We start from the raw sequence: 22,350 nt of genomic DNA on the forward strand, positions 1-22,350 counted from the left end.
TTATTTTATTTAAATGTCATATGTTCAAATAGTATTGATCAGACCAAAAAGAAAAAGGTGGCATCTTTCAGCTAAAAGGATTCCATAAAGTCCTAGGGAAAAAATGATGTACGTGATAATGAAATGTTTAATTTTCTGCTTGGAGAATAGTTTCTTTTTAAAAGGCTTCCAGTTGAGTTAAAAAAAACATTATTTTTAATTTTGTCCGTTTCGTATTGTTTTACATACAGTGCTCTGTAGAACTCTTACTGTATTTTACCTATATGAAGCAACTGATAAAACAGACTCGGGACTGAAATGTCTTTGCATATATCGGGGGAGAATCCGCACAGAAAGGAACATTTATCAAGGGCGGCTCTTCCTCTGCTGAGAAAGGGAGCAAACCCAAGAGTCCAGATACAGATGATGATCTTATCGAGAAAACCCTCTTCAGTAATATCATCAGCCTGCTCGTGCCAAGTCTGGCATTTCTGTATCATGTGTATTTGTGATGGAGAGAGAGGGAGAGAAGCTGTGCAAGCTACGTGTAACTGGGATAAAGTGGCTACTCAACCCACCAGGTCTGCACAGTGTTATAATATAATTGGGAATCCTTTTTGCCAGTATAGAGAGTGTCCATGTGAGAATGGAGTGTGCGGTATTCCTCTCACAGAAAACTGCAGGAAGGGCTCTTTAGCTAAATTGATTGCTTTTGTTTTTTGGTTTTGTTGTATTTTTGTAAATATTTCTACTCCCATTTTTCCTTAGCACACACAGCAAATAAAAAACCTCTTCAGCTTTGCATCCTAGATGTGAAGATGGGAAGTTATTCAGAAATACAAAAATAATATTTTTTTTTCTTTCTTGCATGAGATTTAGACTTTGAAAACAGAGGTGGGAATTGCTCTTGCAGTGGAGCAGACTCAAAGCTAAACCTAGTTGCTTCTGATTTCATGTTAGGGTCAAGATTTCACCATGATGGCCTTTTTTTCCATTGAAAAATCTGAAATTTAACTTGCAACTATTTATGTCTAGAGCTGAAGAAACCTGAGCATGTTGAAGTTATTTGAATAGATTCCTTGTTGCATTTTGTCTCATTATGATTAGATTAGAGCACTGTGCATTGCATGTCTGTGTGACAGACTGGAGTAGGATAGAGAACCATCATGTACCTCAAACTTTCTTTTTTTTTTTTTTTTTTTTTTTCTTCTTTGTTTGTTTTTGTTTGTTTGTTTTTAAGATGATTGAAAAGATAAAAGGATCTTTTCTTCTTTACCAGTTGCCCCTTTGTCTCTAGCCTTCTGTAGTTTTGGCCCTAGTATTCTCCTGGGTGCAGTCACCCTCTTTCCAACTTCATGAGCACAAGGAAACCCCAAATTTAGGGACATGGCAATGTCCCTGTTGTGGTCAGTAGCTGGAAGTGTGAGCAAGCACTGCCTTTTCTTTGGGATTCTGTCAGGGAAATAGAACTCAGGACGTCTATGGAAGTGCATAGAATAGGCTGCATTAATGTTGCCTGTCTGTAGACTAGGTGCTGATATTAACAGAATAATTTTCATATTTTAAGGAATTTGCTGAGAAACTGGAATGAACCGTAGACTTGGAAACAAGTGAACAAATCATTGACATTTCTTAGGGTATATTGTGTAAATATCTTTAACTTGCTTGTCTTTGCACTTCCTCCTTTGAATAGGTTTCCATAAGTTTAGCAAATCACCCCAAATAAAGAAAAAGTCTATACAGCTGTGTAAGACTTCCACTAAGAAGCTAAGCAGACTCCAGCAGCAGTGTCCTTTATGTACTCCTTCCTAACAAGAAGAAAACAGTACTTTTTGTAATAGTTCAGCTTAAGCCTTGAAAACAATTTTCATGACATATTTGATGGACAATTATTATGTGGGTTTCCACTAACTATACCTTTATTAGTTATTCAATTTCTCTGATGTTTAGCATTTCTTTAGTTGACAGTGCCAGCACCCTGAAATTCAGAAGTTGCACTGTCATTTCAAATTGATGTGTTCACCACTGTAGGTCTGTGCTTTTCTAACCTGATATGAGATCTTGTGTTCCTGCTAAATTCTGTGCATTATAGGAGTGTGAGTTGCTATAGGAATGTAAGACTGTTTCTTTTGTATTGGATTTACATAAGCATGTAAAGAAGTTACAAATATAGTACAAATTTTTAGTTCTGAAGTGTCAGTACATACACTTCTTTTGGAACTGTGGTCTCTGAAAACGGTGCCTGTGTTGTGAGGTATAATGCACCTTCACATCACTGAGTTTAGCTCTGCATTGCAGTTGGGAATCTGGAACAGCTCTTGAATCTACACCTAAATATCCCAGTAAAAAAGCTGGAGTACTGTGTGGTGGTATTAGCCAGAGCCTAGTGTGTATTAAATAATCAGTAATGAAACTTTTTCTCAGAAAATAATAACAATAACAATAACAATAACAATAACAATAACAATAATAATAATAATTTTGCCTGCACTAAACTATTGTTATCTGACTACTTGGAGGTAGAGAATGGTTTAGATGTTTGATAGGCCAGTTTTCAGGCCTGGAAGTATGTATGTGTTTGCTCACTCCTGCAAGGTTTCTGCCTCCCTCTGTTTCCTGAATATCTTCTGTTCCCATGGCTTCAGGCTGTGTTTGTATCCCAAGCAGACCCAACTCGAAGCTTCAGATTGTTCCCTCCTTACACTTCCCCTCTCTTGACTTGTTTTTTTGTTTTTGTTTTCCTCTTTCCATGCCTTTTTTTTTTTTTTTTTTATCTTCTGAATATCTTTATCTATTCTTTCACTACTCTCACTTTCAGAATGTTCTTTCCTTCTCTTTATTGTCCATTGTAGGACAGTGCTGTTAAAGATAAGGATAACACCTGCACTCTCTGCCATTTGCACTACTAGCAGGTAGGAGAGATAAAGAAACTACTTCTGACTTTCAAGACCCTAAAGACAGGTAGTGAACAGCAAGGTTTTTGTTACAGAGGGTGGAGAAGCTTCATTGTCGTCCTTGCCTAGGGTGCACAGCTGCCCTGTGACAGCATTGGGAAGGTGGAGCAATATTAGGCAGCTCAGTTAGGAATGAAGCAGCAGATGGCAACTTCTCCTGCTTTATGTTTTCTATCTGGACCTAATTCTAAGTATAGGAAAAGAAGAGTGGTTGCTCAGAGAGGTGAGTTATACCCGTGGGTTACCCTTGTGTCTGAACCACACACAGCCATCATTCTAAAATGTCTTGTTGACCTTACTCCTTAGAATGGATGGGACCAGGGAGGAATGGGGTTGGGGAGGAATTTATGGGAGGTTGCAGTGACATCAGAGAAAGAAAGAAGGCTGCTCAGTTCAGAAGTCCTTCACTGGAGACAGTGACAGGAGAATAGCAACCCTCCCTCCAGGATGACTCTCCAAAACTGTTTTCTCAGTTTCCCCATGTCTGCTCTTCCTTCCATCCTTCTTTCTTAAAAGTGGCCTGGTCTTATTTTCTCTTCTTTGGGGCAGCAAAATTCAATATTAGCTTTGCTTCTAGACAATGAAAATAACTTTTTTTTCTTTTTTTTTTTTTTTTTTTTTTTTAACAAAACAAAACACCTTCTTTCCAAGATTGATTGTAATTTAGTATTTTACTCTTTGGACTCTAGTGTGAATTTGTCTCATATGTATGTGAGTCTTTATAGTTAAGGTAGTTACAGTACTTGCATCCCACAGCAGACTTGTGCTGCAAAATAGATTTTACCCTGAAACCTCCCAGATCTCATTTCAAAGTGAGTGTGCTGGAGACTGGGTGCAGTGCTACCAGCTGTGGAGAGATGTGAGCTCACACTTATTCGTGGGTTGAATTAAGTAAAAGAATGTATTAAATCCCTGACAAACAAACATGGTGATGTTAGATGGTTGGCCATTTTCAAAACACAGCCATGTGAATTGCTGTTTTAGCCAACCCTCTTCCACAATAGCAGTGGCAGCTTTCCAGTCAGTGCTGGAAGCAGATGCAGTATTCATTCATTCATACATCCATTCATTCAAGAAGTGCCATGGCTTAGCACATTTCGGGTTATTGCTTCAGATCCTCAGTTACTTGTTTTAGAGTTTTGGGCTATTGAATGTGTTCTATGGAAAGGAAATGTTTCTGTTTTGCCACCTCCATTATGTTATCTTCTCCAGTGCAATTACAAGCTAATTCAAAGCTCTTTGTGTTAGGCTAATAGCTTCTGATTCTCTGCTGTCAACCAGTGCCTCTTTGTGCACTTCTAATGCTGTTTGCCTGTTCCCCTACCACTTACCTATGAAGCACATTATTTTTTCCAGAGTAGAGTCTCATCGTAGGCAAATCATTAATGGAACATCAAAAAGATCCCATCTGTGAGAGTTACATATGGCTAAAATCACAATTATCAAAAGTCTCTCTCGTCCCCCCCCTTACCCCCCCATTCTTATCCACACAATAAATGTAGTTGTCAGCAGGATAAGTTCACGCATCGGATAAGGTCACAATTTCATTTAGTGACAACTTCCAACAGCGTGAACTTGCAAGGTTCGATTTATTAAAGAGTCAGAAAGGATAAGATCACTGCATGGCCAGCCTGATTTATCAGGGTTTGACTGGAGTACTTGAATAGAGAATGCCATATTTCAAGTTTATGTTCAAAACTGTAGTTTAGTGTGTGTTATGTCTCAGAGACTTGAAAATTGAGGGAGGAGAATTTAGAGGAGGTATCTCAATAATGCAGTTTATGTCTGCCAAGCAAGCGTACAAGCATTTCATATCAGAAATACCTTGTTAAGAACCCTGTGAGTGGAAATGGGATAGTTCTCCACTGTCTGTGAACTGCTGTGTGCAAAAATACACATATTAGTTTGTTCCAGTATTAATTGCAGATTCTTCCTGTGCATGCAGCAAGGCAGGCAGATCTTGGGATCTGAGCTGGGCCATGCTTAAGTAGTTATGAGAATGTTTTTCACTCCCTCACTAAGACTTCAAAGCAGTCCTTGTTTGAAATTACAATGTATACAATTTCTCTGCAGTGCAAAAACATTCATTAACACAGCCAGGTGGCTATGCATAGGCAATATGCAAAGATAGAACCATTTGCTGGTGGAAATTGGTAGAGGCCCATGATGTCAAATAACCAATCTGTAATTATAACAGAAAAAGAGCTTTCTCATTCTTTTTCACTGATACCACTTAGAAAGATATTCCTGATAAAACAAAAACAAAAACAAACAAAAAATCTACTACTGCTAAAGCCATCAGTGACTTGGTTAGAAATGCTAAACATTTATAAATCTGGATAAACTCATTTCTGAACAAAGTAGTTCCATTTTTCTCCCACAAAACTTTGCTGATCATTCACCTTCAGACTCCTTTTTTTCTTCTTCCAGAATGTGGGCAGATGAATGAGAGCCAGAATGGTTTTGTTCAGAATGCTATTTATAGCTGAATTATTCTGGTATTCAAACTGTGGTCAAATCTTAAGGGCCAAAAACTGTTGTTGGGTTCATCTAGATGATGCATGGATTGTTTAAAATGATCCTAATTTTGCTTTAAAAGAAGACAAAGTTAAATTGGCTCCTCTACCTTCTGTTTTATGCAAGCCTTGTGTGTCATCCCTAAGACAATATGTATATGTAAGAAAAGAATCCTAAATTGAGTCCTTTCATTCTGGTGTTGTATTCACCAAGGTGGCCTAATATCTTAAAAGCCATGGGATGTTTTCTAGCTGTGCTAGTGAGTCATGACTTGGGGCTTCTTTTACAGTGCAGCTATCATAAGTCTTTGAGTAATCACAGACTTTAAAAGTATGCTACATCAACAAGATAAGAGAAACAGCCCACAGCACTAACAGCATTATCTTTTACCAAAATTGATTATCCCATACTATGTGTCTCAAATATTTTGTATAAACTTACTCAGCAAGCTGGAAATAAGTGTGTTCCTGAAGAATAAGCTAGGAAAGAAAATGAATAAATAAATAAATAAAACAAAAGAACAAACAGCAACAAAAAACACAATTGTGTAGCAAGGAAAAATGAAGTAAATATCAGTAAATTGAATGTCTTAAGTCTTTTTTTTTGTCTTTTTTTTTTTTTTCCTAACTTGCAAAAACTGAAAGCAGGGCATTACTTCCTCTCTGCTTATATTTCTTAGTGCTACTTTTGTTATGCCTCTTGCTGTCCTTTTCAATATGCCAGTTGATGGGTGTAGGATCAAAGCAGCAAACTGCCTCTCTGATTTGCCCAAGGAATCATGAAATATATCACGTTTTATTCCAGGTGTGTGTATATGAATACTATTTATTATAATTTGCTGTTAAGGGAAGAAACAATATGTTCAATGTTCAATACTGAGGTGGTCTGTTGCAATTATGGGTCACTAGAAATTCCCTACAGTGTTTAACATAGAATTTTCATTCTTTACTTCCCTTTTCTCCCCACTGTTGGTATTTTCTGTGGCCAGGCACCTGTGAAGAGTCGGTGCCAGCTGAGATTTTGCAACTCTTGCTGCAAGTTATGGGAGGGCAATGAAATCTCAGTGACTCTTCCTTTTCCTAATGTAATCCGTCACTACAATTTTGATACCACTTTCCTAATACGAAATTTCAGAGGAGCAAAATCTTGTAAAAGAATGCAGAAAAGTTTCAGGCTCCTTGCTCAGTAGTCAACAGAATTCATCAGAGGATTTTTAATAGTGACATTTGCAATCATTCTTTTACAACCCCTTGTACCAGCCTCTGACCTCCCCCTGCTTAGTGCAGACAAAGGAGCATATACAATGATTTTACAAAAGGGATGAAGACGTAGTAGGAAAAAATAATCTTAGCAGACGCTTGTAGACCTCACTTTGAGGTATTTTTTTTTTATATATTACATTCTCTTAGCATCATTTTTTCCTCCAAAATAAAGATTTTCAGTGACAATAATCTTTGTTAAGGATCAAACTGTAATGTGCTGCACCTTGCATGAATGTGGCCAAAACATGTGTGTTTTCCAAGACATTTGAGCAAGTTGTTTTCCCAGCCCTAAAACTACTGTACACATATCATGTTAAAATGGCCACTGGTTATGGTGAGCATCGAGAAATTTATCTTTTTTAGAAAACTGTGATCAAGGGAATCAATCAAAACCTTTTGTAACCCAATTTGCAATCTACTGCTCTCTATTACGGTGGTCTTGATGGAGGGGGAAATACAACAGCTTCAGTGCAACTCTGCATGTTGCTGCCCCACCTGCAGTGCATTTCAGTGTACTAATACATACTGGAATGTATTGCTCAAACTACAATGTGGGACTCTAACAAAAGGGAATAAAAGAGAGAAATAATCTGTATTAATTTACTCAATTATCAAATGGAAGAAAAAATACACTTTTGGAAAATAGAGTCTCATTTTTATATCTGCCTTAAACCTGAAATACTTATCAGATATTAGATTCATGTTATTAATCTTACTTAAAATATAAAGTGTAATGATGTGTACCTTAAAACTTAGGTAGGTTTTTGGATATCACTGGATGATCTGCCCTAAGTTTGTCGTTCTTAATCCATTAAAAGACAGGCCTGCTTGTAAATCCACAGGTGCAGATAAGGAGTCACTGTTTGACTGTGTCTGAACCCTTTTCAAATGAAAAATGTCAGTGGCAGAAAGGGAGGCTGAATTATTTTTTAAAAGGGTTTTCAAAGATTCTCGTGATTCCTCTGGTATCAGTTAAATGTGACACGTCCATAGACATAGCTGTTTTTTAGTGAGTAAAAGCAAGCTAACGCTACAGTTTTCATTCCTATGTAGAAAGAAAATGTTGCAGCTTTTGTAAGTGATCAACACGTTGCCTTGCAGTACCAGAAAGATTCCTGTCTTCTATAACTAACATACATGTATAAAGATATTTTTTAAAGTCCATAAAATTTGTGACTTTTCTTCTGTGAGAGGGAAAAAATGCATGTATATGGATGCATATATATCATGTGTAAATTATATATAATAAATCCATAAGCTTTGCTGCTTACATACTGCCATTTAAACTGTCATAGCTGTGTCATGATGAGAACTCACCCGCACACATTCAAGCTTTTGTCATGTAGTACAGCTCTATTTCCTAGATTTGTTCCAGTTTGCAAGAAGGACCTGATGCACAATTTTAAGTAGAGTAGTTTTGTAATCTGCAACACTCAGAGGTGAAATTTAGATTTCTGCACTTGGAAATGGAATCTGGAGCCAAGTCTCCTCTTTGGAAAATGGTCAAGATTAACTCCTGCAGACAATGAGAACCTTCGCTGTCTGGCAGTAGCATAAATCCAGGCGTTCATGGGAATGGTTTGTTGGGGGAAGTCTGTGGAGACTGCCTGCAAGCCAGGAGGAGTTACTCACTTCCTTCAGCCCAAGGTTAATTTCTCAGCAACTGCCAGTTCTAAATCTGGGATGAGTTTACTTCTTGCATAGTTGGACTTCCCACTGTTTGTTCAAAAGCAGAGTCCTGCTTTGGGGGAGAGTTGTCGAGAAGGGACGTGCTGCTACAAAAGGCAGGAATTGCTGCTGCATCTGAGAGGTGTGGGAAGGGAAGCAGGATTTAGTACATGGGCTGCAGCACACTGGTGTGAGTTCTGCTGGTCCTGAGGACAGCAGCAGATTTTCAGCTTTCATGCCTGCCTGTGGGAAGGGCAAAGCTGGGACGTGCAATGACTTGAGCAAATGCAGATAAATTTCTGACAATAAAAGCACAGATCAGTCCCCTTACTATGTTTCATCCCCCTGAAAGTAGGAAAGCAGAATTTATTTGAATTATTATAGAGAACAATGTTGAAATTGTGTATATGAACATAGCTACACTGTAATGTCTGTTCATAGGAAAACAGGTTTCTTGAGGAGACTGCTTTGTAATGGAAATAGTCCAGAGTATTTTTTTTTTATCCTGAAATAAAGTAAAAAATCAGAAAAGTTAAAGTGAATGGAAGTAACACTTTTAGGGGTTAATTTTGAAGTCCTTACTTTCAAAAATAAAATATGCAAATGAAAAATTAATAATTCGTACACACTGAAAAAAAAAAAATCACTCTCTTTAGCCCTCATTGCTTAATTATTTTGTGTTAAAACCTCAGTCTAACAAGTAAAGTTCTAACTCTGAACTGTTACTGCCTGTAAAACCTCACTCAGTTCAAAATCTTTCTTTTTTAAATTCTAGTAAATATTTCTAGTAGTTGTTTTGAAATCAGTGGAATTGCACTGGATTCTATCACTATGAAGTATGCCTCTAAATTTTTTAGAAGCTGAATGCTCCAGAATGTGGTCTTGTGACAGCCAAATGGATCATGCACTAGGGTACATGCTGTTGCACTCCCAGCTATCATCTTCCCCCTCCTCAGCATTTCTTAAGAACTTTCTTGAAACCACTCTTCTGAATAAAAATGCCTTCAGACTGTACTGTGTGTTTTCACACAGTACAGGAAAGAAAAGGGACTTTCTAAACCACATTTGAATATAACTGCAAGGAAGAAGTTTGTTTTTCTTTTGCAGGATGACCTGATCGGTTGTTTTTTCAGACAAGTGTAATTAACGCTCATTCCTGGCGTCCTCCAAACTCTGCAACAATGAAAACGGAGGTGGCTGTTGTCAGGGCACGAGTGAAAGTGCTCTAAGCACTGCTTGTTCTCTTTGTTCGCAGGAGAGCTGGAGGTGGTCCAGAAGGATGGGGAGCGCAAGATCCAGAGCAGGCAGCAGCTTCCGGTCGGAACAACATGGGGGCCGTTTGCTGGGAAGATGGACCTGAACAATAACACCTTGGTACGTACACTCTCCCAGACGCTTTGCCGCAGTACAGTGCAATCTGTGGGGGAAATAACCTAAGTTATTGCCCATCCGGAGCATTTGAAAAACAGTCATTGTTGGCTTTCACGGACAGTGGTATTTGGATCTTTTCCAACAAGTTCGCCTATGGCAACCGTCCACATAAAGTTATGTGGAGCACAGGTTAACAATATTCAACTTGTTATTTTACAGCAGAAGGGAGGCATCGCTTCCTTGTTTGCTAAACCAAGCTGCTGCCTTTCAGTAACGCTATCTGACTTTTAGTGGCTTTCTAAGTTTTTCATAGCATTAATAGGCGAATTTTTCATTTATATTACTGGATGGTATAGAAAACAAATAGCTATATTAGTTAAGGCTAAAATTCATTAAATTTGACTCATTAACAAGGTTGCTGAACATAGTAAGATATTCTGGCAGATTAAAATTATTTTGGAAGATATTGAAAGTCACCTGCCATATATACATAATTAGCCTTTTTTTTTAATATTATTCTGATTGCAGAAGGTATGTGGGCCGTATTACTTATAAGTAACACTTTGGTGACCTCAGTTCCATGTGCTGAAAATCATTGTCATTCCTAGGTCTTCTTTTAATTTTTACTTGTATCAGTTTTAAACCTGAGCTTCAATACTTCAATATTATTTTTATATAGTTGAGATCAATTTTCTGAGAGTATCTGGAAAGGTGATAAAAATAAAAAAAAATAAAAAATAATAAGAATAAAAAAAAAGAATATCTCTAGAAGAAGATCTTTAGGCTATCTTTGAATATGCATTGCCCTGCAGGATACCACTAAAGAACCATTATTTTCAACTTGATCACTGGTTCCTATTACAGACCTTGCATGAATGCATTAACATAAAGACCCACTGAACTATTTCACAGTAGTGTATTACATACATTTGGGGCAGACACTGTTGAGCTGTAAATTGAGAAGCTAAACTTCCCAGTGTTGGGGTTATTGTTCTGCTGTTGGAGGACCTGAATAGAGTGTGGAGTGCTGAGTTACTAAAGTAGCATCAGGGGAAGCATGATAGAGAGGCATGTGGACCTTGGGAAAAGGGGAAAACTGAAAGCCTTTAACTCCTCCCTGGAGAACCTGTGCCTATATGTTAGAGTTCTGTTTCTAATGTTTACAAGACATGTTTCTTTCTATAAACATGCCTATAAAAATTATAGAGAAGCATTATACTATTATGAGTATATAGTAGCAGTTTAACACCTTGGTGTTTCATAGACTCTGACATAGTTTATTAATCACAAGATGTTACAGAAAGTCACATGGAAGCTTTGTCTAAGTCTCCTGGAGTTCAGTATTACCAACCCAGATCAGATTTCCCATTCAGTCACCTCAATAAAGGATGGATTTTCAAAAGTACTGGACGCTCAAAGCTTCTTATTGTTAGAAAAGGGAAAATTGATAATTTGAACACCTGTCTCCATTTTCTCTTCTTCATCTATTTCATTTTTATTTCTTCATCTATTTCATTCTTAGTCTAGTAGTTTATTAGCAGGCTCAAAAAGTTTTTCATAAAATTTCATTTGTGACAACTACTTGCAATTCAAATATTTTTCTAAGATTCCACCATCACTACTCTCCTCAAGTTCCATGTAATTACCCTATTGCCCTTTCAACTTCTACCACTTCTTCAGGTATATAAGACTTGCAGATAATGTTTAAGTATAGGAGATGATGTTGGTAGATCCTACATGATGAAGGTTATCATTATCAGATATCTTTATGATCAATTTGTGACATATCAGCAATTGATTATATTGCTTCATTTTTCTATTCTGAAGCAGAGGTAGAGCAACTGAAATCCTTCTGTCAGGAACTTGCTCCTCCTTCAGTAGCACAGGCATATATTAAGGTCTCTTATTTGAAATTTGGGCAAATACCACTTCTGCTATAACAAAAACAATTAGCTAATTTTGTTTTTTAATGAAATTGTAGTGAGACAATTTCTCACAACAGTGAGAAGAGCTGACTTTTTAGTTTAGTGATTATGATTAGAGGGACCAACTTTCTCAGCCTAGTTCAGAGAGATGTGGGATAAAAATTCTCAGAAGTACTTTTCTCACTAAACTGGAAAAATACCCCTTTGCTTCTTGTCTAATTAAAAACTACAAAGTATTTTTGCTGACAAGTGAAATATTTTACGTTTGTTATGCTACTAATATAAATATGTTTTTAAATCTGAAAAAGTTCCTGTAAACATAAGTGAAGTCCTTAGCAATATTGTTTTGTCCCCTGAGCATCTCTATCCATTGCGATAGTCAAAACTGAACTGGATATGATCTCAAGAAATTTGAGTTAACTTCGAAGTTGAATCTAACTTTGAAGTTTGCCTCGAAGTTGAATCTAACTTTGAAGTTTGCCCTGCTGTGAGGAGAAGTTTGGACTGCATGACCTCCAGAGGTCTCTTCCACCCTGAATTATTCTGTGATTCTAAGAAGTTTCTTTTTCTCAAATATCAGGTGTTTGCTGCAGTTCTACATTTGTTACCTGAAAATGCCGTGTAAAGAAATTTAAACCTTTTGATAGGTCTTTAATTTACTGTTAAAGCAACATGAACACAGTGCACAGTGACAGCTTCTGCATATCTTTCTTCTTCCTTTTTTTTTTTTTTAAATGATTCTGTTTTATTTATGATCTTTCTGTTTGCTTGACACATTTGATTACTTTTTTTCACTGGCATACATGCTCTCTGGTTTACATAAGGGCAGTTGTATTTGTTTACTTAAGTTATTTATATCTGTTTTGGAAAGCTCATTTGGATAAAGCCTTGCCTCCATAGAATTCAATCAAACCTTCACATCAGCAGCTGACATCAGGTTTAGTTCATTTCTGAATGAGAACTTCAACAATCACACTGTTATAAACATCAAATAATCTTTGGAGAAAAAGCTTTAATGTGAATTTTTGGTATAGAGAGGAAAGGAAAGAAAAATTTGGTGAAACTCATGTGAGTAAATATCACAATATTTGCAGCTGGTCTCTCTGCTGAAAATTAAATTGATGGTTGACCACAGGTATTTTACCTGACTTTTCTAATTTTTAATGTTAGCAATATGACACACTGTCTCACAGGATATATTTACCTAACAATTACAGCCTACTTACTATCCTTTCACTTAACACTGTATTGAATCTGTACATGTAATATCCCATGGAAATGCTTCGTATTTCAAGCAGTGCTGTGGTGCTGAATACAGACTCATTGCTGTTGGCTCAGGAGATGAAGCAAGATAGTTAATTCAGCATGGTAATTAATTAAGTCACCAAGCCAGATGTCAAATACTTTTTAGATCTTTCAAGTTTCTGTCTTGAAGTATATTAACAATATACATCTCAGAATAGGGGAAGGTTGAGTAACTTGAACAAAAATTATTTAAATGCTGTTTGCAATTACAATAGGAACAGCAGTTGTTCACTGCATCAGCAGTGCCACAGCACTGTTGGGAGATGTGGTGGAGCAAGGTCCCTATCAGGACTTCAGGATAGTTAAAATTTAATGGTAGACTCAAGGTAGCTCAATGACTAATCATGTTCTTAATTTTTCTCATCTAGGAGTCAGAGAGTTACTTTACAAAGTAATTTACCCCATTGTATTACTATTACTGTTGCTAAAAAACCCTGCATGCACACAACAAAAATCTTCAGAATGTTGCTTTTTAAGAACAGTGAGTCTTAGATCTTAAAAATTTTCTAGGCATTTAATTCCTATTTCAATATGAATTTAAGAACTTCATATATAGCTATCTAAATACTTATTTATATATATCTAATTAGATAGTTATTTAGAGTGATAGATCTCCTATTTAGATAGTTTTAATGATCCACTCCTGTAATTTTTCCAAACTGATGCAATTCTCCTGCTCTCAGCTGCTGGTCTTTGTATCTGTGTGCAGAATTGGACACAGAGGTTATTGCCCTCCATTTCTTTACACTTCCACTTCCTTTCTGCTGCAGACATAAGTTGATAGTCCCAAGAAAATGAAGTATCAGTGTTTTCAAATGGAAGCATGATGATACTCTGATGCCAGTAGTGAAAAAACAGAAGTTTTTTTTTGCATTGCCCTCTCTTACTGATCAGGTAAAAAAAAAATATAAAATACTGTCATACTTTCATGTGACAAAAACGTATATAAATTGCACAGGACTTCAATAGAAATACAATGGAAGAGATTTCTTGAAAGAATTAAATAGATACCTAGAAAGTGTACTGCTGAAATTAGAGCTTGTTCTCTTGTTTTATGCTAAAAAGAGATCATATGCTAAAAAGAGAACATATTTCCACGTTTTCTTGAGATTTAAAGTAGTATTGCTCTTTTGACAGACAAATGAAGAATTTTGTGAGATACTTTTTTTTTTTTTTTTTTTTTTACCTACAGCTGGTGAGAACTCAGTTCTAAAGGAAGACAACATGATTAAATCAAAATGATCTCCACTTTTACCAGGAAGGCTCCAACTTTGTGCCTTTCTGCATCACTAAAAATACAGCAGTTCCTGGGTACATAAAAGTAGACAGTAATATATTTCTAAGCTGGCACCCCGTATCTTGTGGTTCCTGTCTTTAACAGTGAAGGATGTTTGTACACATGCCAGATATAATGTGAACAGGCCAGTGAGAAGAATGGAAGGCTACTCTAGGCTGATCATACAAACCACTGGAAGAGTATCTGCTGCACATATGCAGATCTAAATTGAAGTCACTAGCAGTTTAATTAAGAAAAAGCAGTTTGTTTGCTTTTCCCAGCTGCAAATATTTTCCCTCTTTCCCCGAAACAAAAGAAAATTTCAAGCAGTTCCTAACTGCATTCAGTGTTTCTCAAGAAGCGGCACAGGACCACGTAGCCCATGATGAATATCAAGCCGTGGATGATGCCATCGCTCTGGTAATCGAGTAGAGGCATTCTGAGATGTGTTTTCCTTTGGCTGCAGCCATCTAGTTTTTGGTGTTAATCTGTGCCCATGGCAGGGTTTTGTGAAACAAAACAATGAGCATCTGGATCCCGTCCCCCATTCTTGTAGTCTTGTCACAAGGAGGAGCGGGTGGTGCAGGCCTGTATCAGCCTGATAAGGAAAAGAGGATTCAACATGGCTGTGACAGGAATACGTGGGAGGAAAGTGTGCAGGGTTGGACCAGGCAAGCAATGGGATACAGCAGAGACCCTTTAATGGGATCTGGGAGGTTCAGCGCCAAAGCCACACTTCTCCTGGAAGATATCCTCAGGAAACAGTTTGATTGGGTAGTGCTGTGAGGGGCTGAGGAGCCAAGGTTCAAAATGCAGTTAAGTTATTCACTCGCTAATCTGTGGCTGGTCACTGCAGGTCAAAACCCTCATATCTGTAGTAGCCAGCGACTTTTAATCTCCAGAGTTGCAGTGTGAGAGTTTGCTGGGCACTTGGTTGGAGGTTCTATATGGCAACTGAGAGAAGCAGCCTGTGACAGGCTGTCTCTGATTCTGTATAATGTGTGAGGCAGTTTTTATCTTTAGACATTTACCTGCAAATGGGGATTTGGGCTTTTATTAGTACAGAGTCATTTTTATGTTTCGTTACCAAAAATAATATATTGAGTCACAAGCCTTGATTCTAATCTTTAATATACTGTTCTTTTACCTTTCAGTACTTTAAAGTGACTACAAAAGCATTCCTCTCTCATTTTTATTGTTCTTATTGCCAGGTTCTCCATGTTTAAAACTGTAGCTTGGAAACACTTATTTCCTAAATACTGAGAGACTTTAATGTAGCAGCACTTCTAGATGGCAAATTGCATTACACTTATGGAGTGCACTAATGCACTATACAAGCATCAGTGACAATTACTTCAGACAAACTGAAACATTTTTAAAAGCTGAGATACATTAATATGATGTGGAAGTTTTCATTTAAAATCCTTTTATTTTTTTTTTTAGCCCCTTGACTGAAGCCCTTTTTTTTTTACAATGACACATACCCATGGTTCACTTTGACAACTGTTTGTCAAACAGCAGAATTTCACATTTGTTACGAAATACCACTAGTAACTTTGAAAGGTTTTAAGAAGTAAATCAGTTTCTTGGTACTTCTTATAAGCATGTCCATTAAACAGACTTTTATCTGAATACTCTCATAATTATGTAATAGATACTACCAATCATTTTCATTAAGCTGACAGAAAACTCAATAAACTATCTGTGCCATTTCTGCAAGGTTCATTTCACTAGTGGGATGCTTCTCAAATGGGGAATGCATCCCAGGGAGGTTTGTCAGGGAGCAGCTGAAAGCTGGAGAAGCTGAAAGCTCAGAGAGGAAAGGATGGGGCAGGGACAGGAGCGCAGGATGAAAAAAGGGCAAGAAAATTCAGTTCAGCAGAAACAGAGGGAGACACCAGCTGTGAGTGCCAGGCTCTTCTGTTTTAGGATGTGGGGAAAAGCAGAGAGAAGATAATGTCTACTGCATCGTGTATTATGCTGTTAAACTGTCTTACATGTTAAATTTAGAGACTGCCACTGCAATGACCTGTGAGTAGCAATGTATTCTTGTGCTACTAGGCTATGGTCATCTATTCTAGCCTTCTTTGTACCATAGGCTTTAAACCTCAAGCATTTATTTTGCTATTGTTGATTTTGCCAAATTCATAACACAACTTGTACAACGGGATATAGTCCTATTTAAGAAGTTTGAGTGAGAGAAGGAATTGATTTAGCTCCTTTTAAAGTCATTCATATAGCTCAGTACACTGAAATATCTAACAGGCAAGAGTTCAACATCCATGATAAGGAATATAATATTAATATTGTCTTCTGAGGAAGTTTTTAAAATTCATACTTTTTAGAAAGACATTTTTTCTTATTTATGAAACATTTGTATTATTATAGGCTAAGCTGATATAAAATGCCAGATTTAAATATTCAGGCATTTTTTAAAATAACTTCTTTTAAATAACTTCTTCTCACTATATTTTACACAACACCTTTTTTTTTTTTTTTTTTTTTTTACTGTGAAATAAAATTCAGTTTCTAAATTGTTGACACTTAGTGTAACATCCATAGAACAAGTACAGGAAAATCTAGCTCCATAATTTTATGGGAATGTAAAGCTATGAATATGCTCGTGTCTGCACAGATGTTTGCATTGTTAAGCAAGAATTTGGTGCTTAGGAGGGGCTCTGAACCAAGAGACTCACAGGCTTATGCTCTCTCTTTCACCATTAGAAGAATAAAACATCCTGGATGCTCCAGGGTTTCTCTGGGGAAAATACATAAAGCTATGTCTGCCCAGGGGTAGTTAGCCTTAGTGGAGCCACTGTTAGTGGAGGGGAGCACCATGATGCTCTTGCGTATGGAGTGGTAGCACTTGTGTGCACTCAGCACATTGTCCAGACAGTGTGTGTGGACATACATGTGATTAAGAAAACATCAATGGATGCTTTCCATAAGACCTGTCAAGGCAAAGCATGCAGTTGTTTGGAATCAAGTGTGCTGTAGATGAAATTTCAGTGTGAAAAGAAAATACACAATTTGCTGGTGTCAAAATTTTTATGTGCTAATAAAAGTGCAGAACTAGATACCACTCTCTTTCATGCGCATTATCACTGAAGCAATAATAAAATTTGAAACTATTGTCTATCTTCATTTAAATGAAAAAAATGACTGAGTAAAGGAATGGACCTGTGGTTTCAATGAAGACAGTGGCAGCTTGCTGCTCACTTCTGCACAGCATGATGAAGTGATCAAAATTCTAAACATCAGTTCCGTTTGTGCCTGAATAGGCATAAGAGAAATAGCCTATACATTTTCAAGACTGATTGAAAGAAAACATTTTTCTAGTTATTATTGCTACCAGGAAAATTAACTACATTTTGTGAAAGTATGTATTTTAATGTTTTGAATAGAAAAGAGATATTTATAGCAAGTATAGTTAGCACAGTATGCATAGTCTCTGTTAATACATACATCTACATATACAAAAAAATAAGTGTAGTAAATATATGTATTTATACATACATCTGTATGTGTACAATGTCAGTGCTCGCATGCATATAAAAGAACAGCACCTTCTAATATAAAGAAAACACTGTGTTGTTAGCTCCTAAAAATCAGAGCTGTATTTGAAATACCGTAATTTTGCTGAACTTTACACTCCATTCAGCTATAGTGGCTTTTCTAATGATGTTGTAGTATCACATAGCCAGAAGCAAGACTTATCCTTTTCCAGATGCAGTGGATCTACTTTGCACCACCAAAATATGGGCATGGCCTGAGATCTTCAATGCTGAGAGAGGTTTGTAAATGTCCTGGGCCTCATTTATCAAGCCTGGAGAACAAGTTCATCAATCTAGTCCCATGGTGACTCCGCAGGCTTCAGGGGAGCTGCAAAGATGATCAGCTCCAGCCATTAGGGCTCTTCTGCGAAGCGTGCAGGAGTCACCACTGCTGGCCATCCCTGCCCTCCCCAGCAGTCTGAGACCACCTGCGGTAGTGGGAAGGCTGCAGCAATTCTAAATTACATGCACATAATCATCAGACTTGATAGTCTCACATTCATATCCCATCATAAATAACTTAGCATTAATAAAGTTTTGCCCGATATTTTTTCACTAATGCATTTTATCATGTATTCCTCAGACTAGAGAAAAGGGGAAAATATTTCAACATATTTACACAAATGTTTCACAAATTCAGAAACATTACATATAGTTACAGTCATGTATTTTCTTTTTTTTTTTTTTTTATCTGAGGTCTTTTAACATACTTAGGGAGTAATTGAGTTTTACATGGAGAAAATAATGTTCTTTCTCTGTATGCTCTAAGGGAAGGATAGCGGTCTGAATGCTACTGATGCATTTAGAATAAACTACATAGCATTTGAGATATCATCATAGTTTATGTATATTATTCACTCTGAGAAAATGTCTTATAATTTAAAATATCCCTGTCACAGATTAGTATTTTCTATCTCTTTTTTGACATTTTATTTTTATATATATCTGAACGGCACAGAAGATTTTATTTTATTTTATTTTATTTTATTTTATTTTATTTTATTTTATTTTATTTTTATAAAAGGTTCTTATATGTTAGTAATTATTATTTTTATGCATTTATTTATAAACACCTCTTTAACGCATTTCCCCAAGATGTTTATTCTTCAAACCTTTCTGTTGCACAGTCTCCAAGCTGGAGCGTGAGTGATCACATTTTTAAAAAGACAAACCTGGCAATCCTGCCATGTGTGAGGACATCAAAGACAAGTTGAGGGGAGCTGAGGGAGGTGTGCCTCAGTGCTGGGGAGGTGAGGAAGGATTATTCCCTCTTTCCCCCTCCTGCAAGCTGTTGTCCTCACTTTTGGAAGAAAACTGGGACAGATTAGCATAAAGGAAAGAGAGCAATGAAGCGGAAAACAATAGTAAGTCCAAAATATCTTAGGCTCTGTTGTGTTTAAGAACGGGCTGGACCAACACATGGGAACAGAGTAGGTTCAGCTGAGCCATGGCACGAGGGAAGGAACAGGAGCAGATGACCCCGTGGCTTCTGGCATCTTGGTTCTGTGCAATGTCTGAAGGCAACTTCACTTGTTTGTCTGCCCAGAGATGCCTGCAGGTAGCTAAAATCTCTCAAGATTGGTTTTAAAAGGCCAGAATGAGAGACCAGTTTTTATAGAAAATGGCAGATGGGACATTACAGCAAGCTAGACAGTTGGTCACACCAGTAGAGGATACCCTTTTCAAAATCTAATTGAAATATAACAAGGGCTTGCTGGGTGATAAGGAAGTAAGCCTCTATGTTTCTTTGGCACGTCCCTTGCCAATTGCCTGCAGGGTTTTTTTCTTCTGAATGTTTTCCCTTCCTGCTCCAGTTTCTTCCTAATGAAAGTTAGGATTAACATGCTGTGTACAACCAGATTTTAAATTAATGTTGCTTTTCCAGTACATTTTTGCAGCTTTACTTAGGATTTCACTTCTAAGTATTCTGTACTTTTTTTTTTTTTTTTTTTTTTTTTTTTTTTTTTTTTTTTTTTTTTAAGAAATACTGTCTGATTTATGAGGATCATTGTCCCAGGTTTCTGTGTCAGAGATTTGAGAAGCGAGAGCAGTGGCATCACATTTTCAGGATGCCAAATGTGTGCACTTTGATCTGGCACTACAGCATGCCTCAGGGAGTAAGTTGAATCTTGATTTCTTTAGTCAGTCATCCACTATCAGATACCAGTACACCAATTAGGCAGGCAGAATAACAGCGAACACAGCATTGGTTGGATATGGAAACATTTGTGAGGAGGCTATTGGCATCACTGGCATCCTTGGCACTCACTTTGTGGTACTGATTCTGTGATAGAAAATGCCCTTAATGCATACGATAACAATAACAGGTACCTCCATGCACTGATTAGTTTTGAAAGCTCTTCCCTCTCCACCACCATGTTTAACATTTTGTTGCAGAATGGAAAATGAAAAGGATATCCATATTTTGAAAGTTGACCTCTCACAAATGCAAGACCACTTACAGTAGCTGTGCCTTCTTAACATTCCTCGCATGCCCTTTTCCAAGCCAGTTGCTACCACTTGTTGCAGTGTTAAAGTGGCTTTGTAGTTGCACCTGCGATGCTTCGTCTGCATATATGGGATGAAATGGCCTCTCTGCACTCCAGTAAGCATTTCCCTGTCAGTCCTACCAAAGGTACTTGGTACAAAAGACTATCCAATTCACTAGAACTGCCACAATTATGATCTCTCTTGAACTCATCAGAAATACAAATGTGATATTCATAGTGTTTTCACTGATTCTCTGGCTACTCTGATGGTAGCACTTGCGGAGTCTGCTTTGGAATAGTTGCAAGGTGTGGGGAAGCCAAGAGGCTTGGGATCTGTCATTCACTGCTGTGGCTCACTGTGTCACGGGATGCAGCAGTAAGCTACACTGATGTCGTCACTTAAAAAATTATTGGGGTAACATAGATTCTTAAAGTTATTTTTTTCAAGATATAAAAATACATACAAAACATAAAAAAGACATAAGACATAAAAAAACATGCAAATCTCTACCAAATGGAGTAGGTGTTAGAGATCAGTTTATATGTATGTCTTTTTAATCTTACTGGTTGTTTGTTTCCATGTATAGTCTTTGAAAAAAATACAAAAGGAATGCACAGTGTTCAGAAATTTTAAGTGGTGATTAATATGCAATTAGGACTTGATTTTGCTTAGTGTTAAGCACCAGCAGGAGGTGCTGAGCACCCCAATCTTTTATTCAAAACAGTAGGGCTGAGGGATGCTTAGCATTTCATGACACTGAACGCTGCAAATACAGTCTGTGAACCTCTCTATAAAAGATAAATATTTCTTATTTTATTTGACCTTGGAGATGGGACTGTTTTGATAGGATTAAGGTCAATGAGTATATTATTTTTAGACGAGATACAGAGTACATGGATGGTTCTGCTTTATTTTAGTGTGTTAACATCTGGCAGCATTCTGTGTTCCATATGCTGCTGATTGTCCTGATACATTCATCTTCAGCGATTATCAAAAAGATTTCAGTGCTCTGGAGTTAATCACACATTTGAGAAGACAAATACATGAAGATAAGTATAAAAGCAGTGTATGGGTTTTGCTGTATAAGACCAATATTTGGGTAATCTTGGCAAGTACATGATTAATTTAGAAAATAAATATTTTTTGAATTGATTTAATTAGCTAATATCTGTGAGTGCTGTAAGGATGAGAAACTACATATTGGAGCTCAATATTGTTATCACAATAGACATAGAGAACATTACTCTTTGGAAATCTGATTGTGTCCTTTTAATTCTAAATGTAGCACACGTGCTTATTTCTACTAATGATGAATAGTTAAAGGAGTTTCAGATCTGCACCCTTTTCCTATGTATGTGTATGGCTTTGGTATGTGAAAGTTTAGCTATGCTTGTGCCATTTCAGTACAAAAAATAACACACACAACTGTCAACTGTCTTTTTTTTTTTTTTTTTTTTTTTTCCTATACCAGTGTCTTCTGTTTTCCTTAGGCTGATAACATATTTTTTTTTTCCAGTATAAATTATTATTTTCATTCTGTGCTGTTTTGGCCTTACATGCTAATAGCTTCAGGGGAGAAAGACAAGAATTTCACAGAGAATCTGCCACATCAAAGCAGGTGTTCCCTTTACCTCCTTCTTTCTGAAAATGGAGCAAGTCTACCAAGATCAGAGTGAATGGTGAGGCAAAAATCAAGTTAACCAAGATGTCTGTCAACCTTTTACCTTTCTTGTGGCCTTTACCCCATCCTGGGCTTATGTCTAGGAGAGCCTACTGTAGGGCTATTCCACACCCCAAATTTCTGCAAAGAGTAATTTAACTAGTAAAATAGCCATATGGCTCAGAGTCTAGAATGATGGTGCTTTGCTTCCCACACCTCTTTTAAGACACCCCCTTGCTGCCCCACTCCCCAGTAACAAGGAAGGGCACCATGAAATCAGCTCTGGCCATGGCTGTTCAGGCAAACCCGGGGGCCAGGGTCTGTCCACATAACACTACGTGGGATGTCTGGTCAAGATAAGACATTACAAAAGCAGCAGGAGGGCTGAA

General features: G+C 37.2%; 1 protein-coding gene across 3 annotated transcripts in view; it reads left to right on the forward strand.

Moving 5' to 3' along the window:
* The window catches only part of ZFPM2 (zinc finger protein, FOG family member 2), a 325,424-nt gene that overhangs the window by 152,327 nt on the left and 150,747 nt on the right, over nucleotides 1-22,350 (forward strand). For all 3 annotated transcript variants that reach the window (XM_082753383.1, XM_082753384.1, XM_082753385.1), the window contains one exon: nucleotides 9,636-9,754. In XM_082753383.1, coding sequence (XP_082609509.1) covers nucleotides 9,636-9,754 — 119 coding nt within the window. The remainder of the gene's footprint in view (nucleotides 1-9,635; nucleotides 9,755-22,350) is intronic.

Source organism: Aythya marila, assembly GCF_965140915.1.
Source record: "Aythya marila genome assembly, chromosome: 2".
NCBI lineage: Eukaryota > Metazoa > Chordata > Aves > Anseriformes > Anatidae > Aythya > Aythya marila.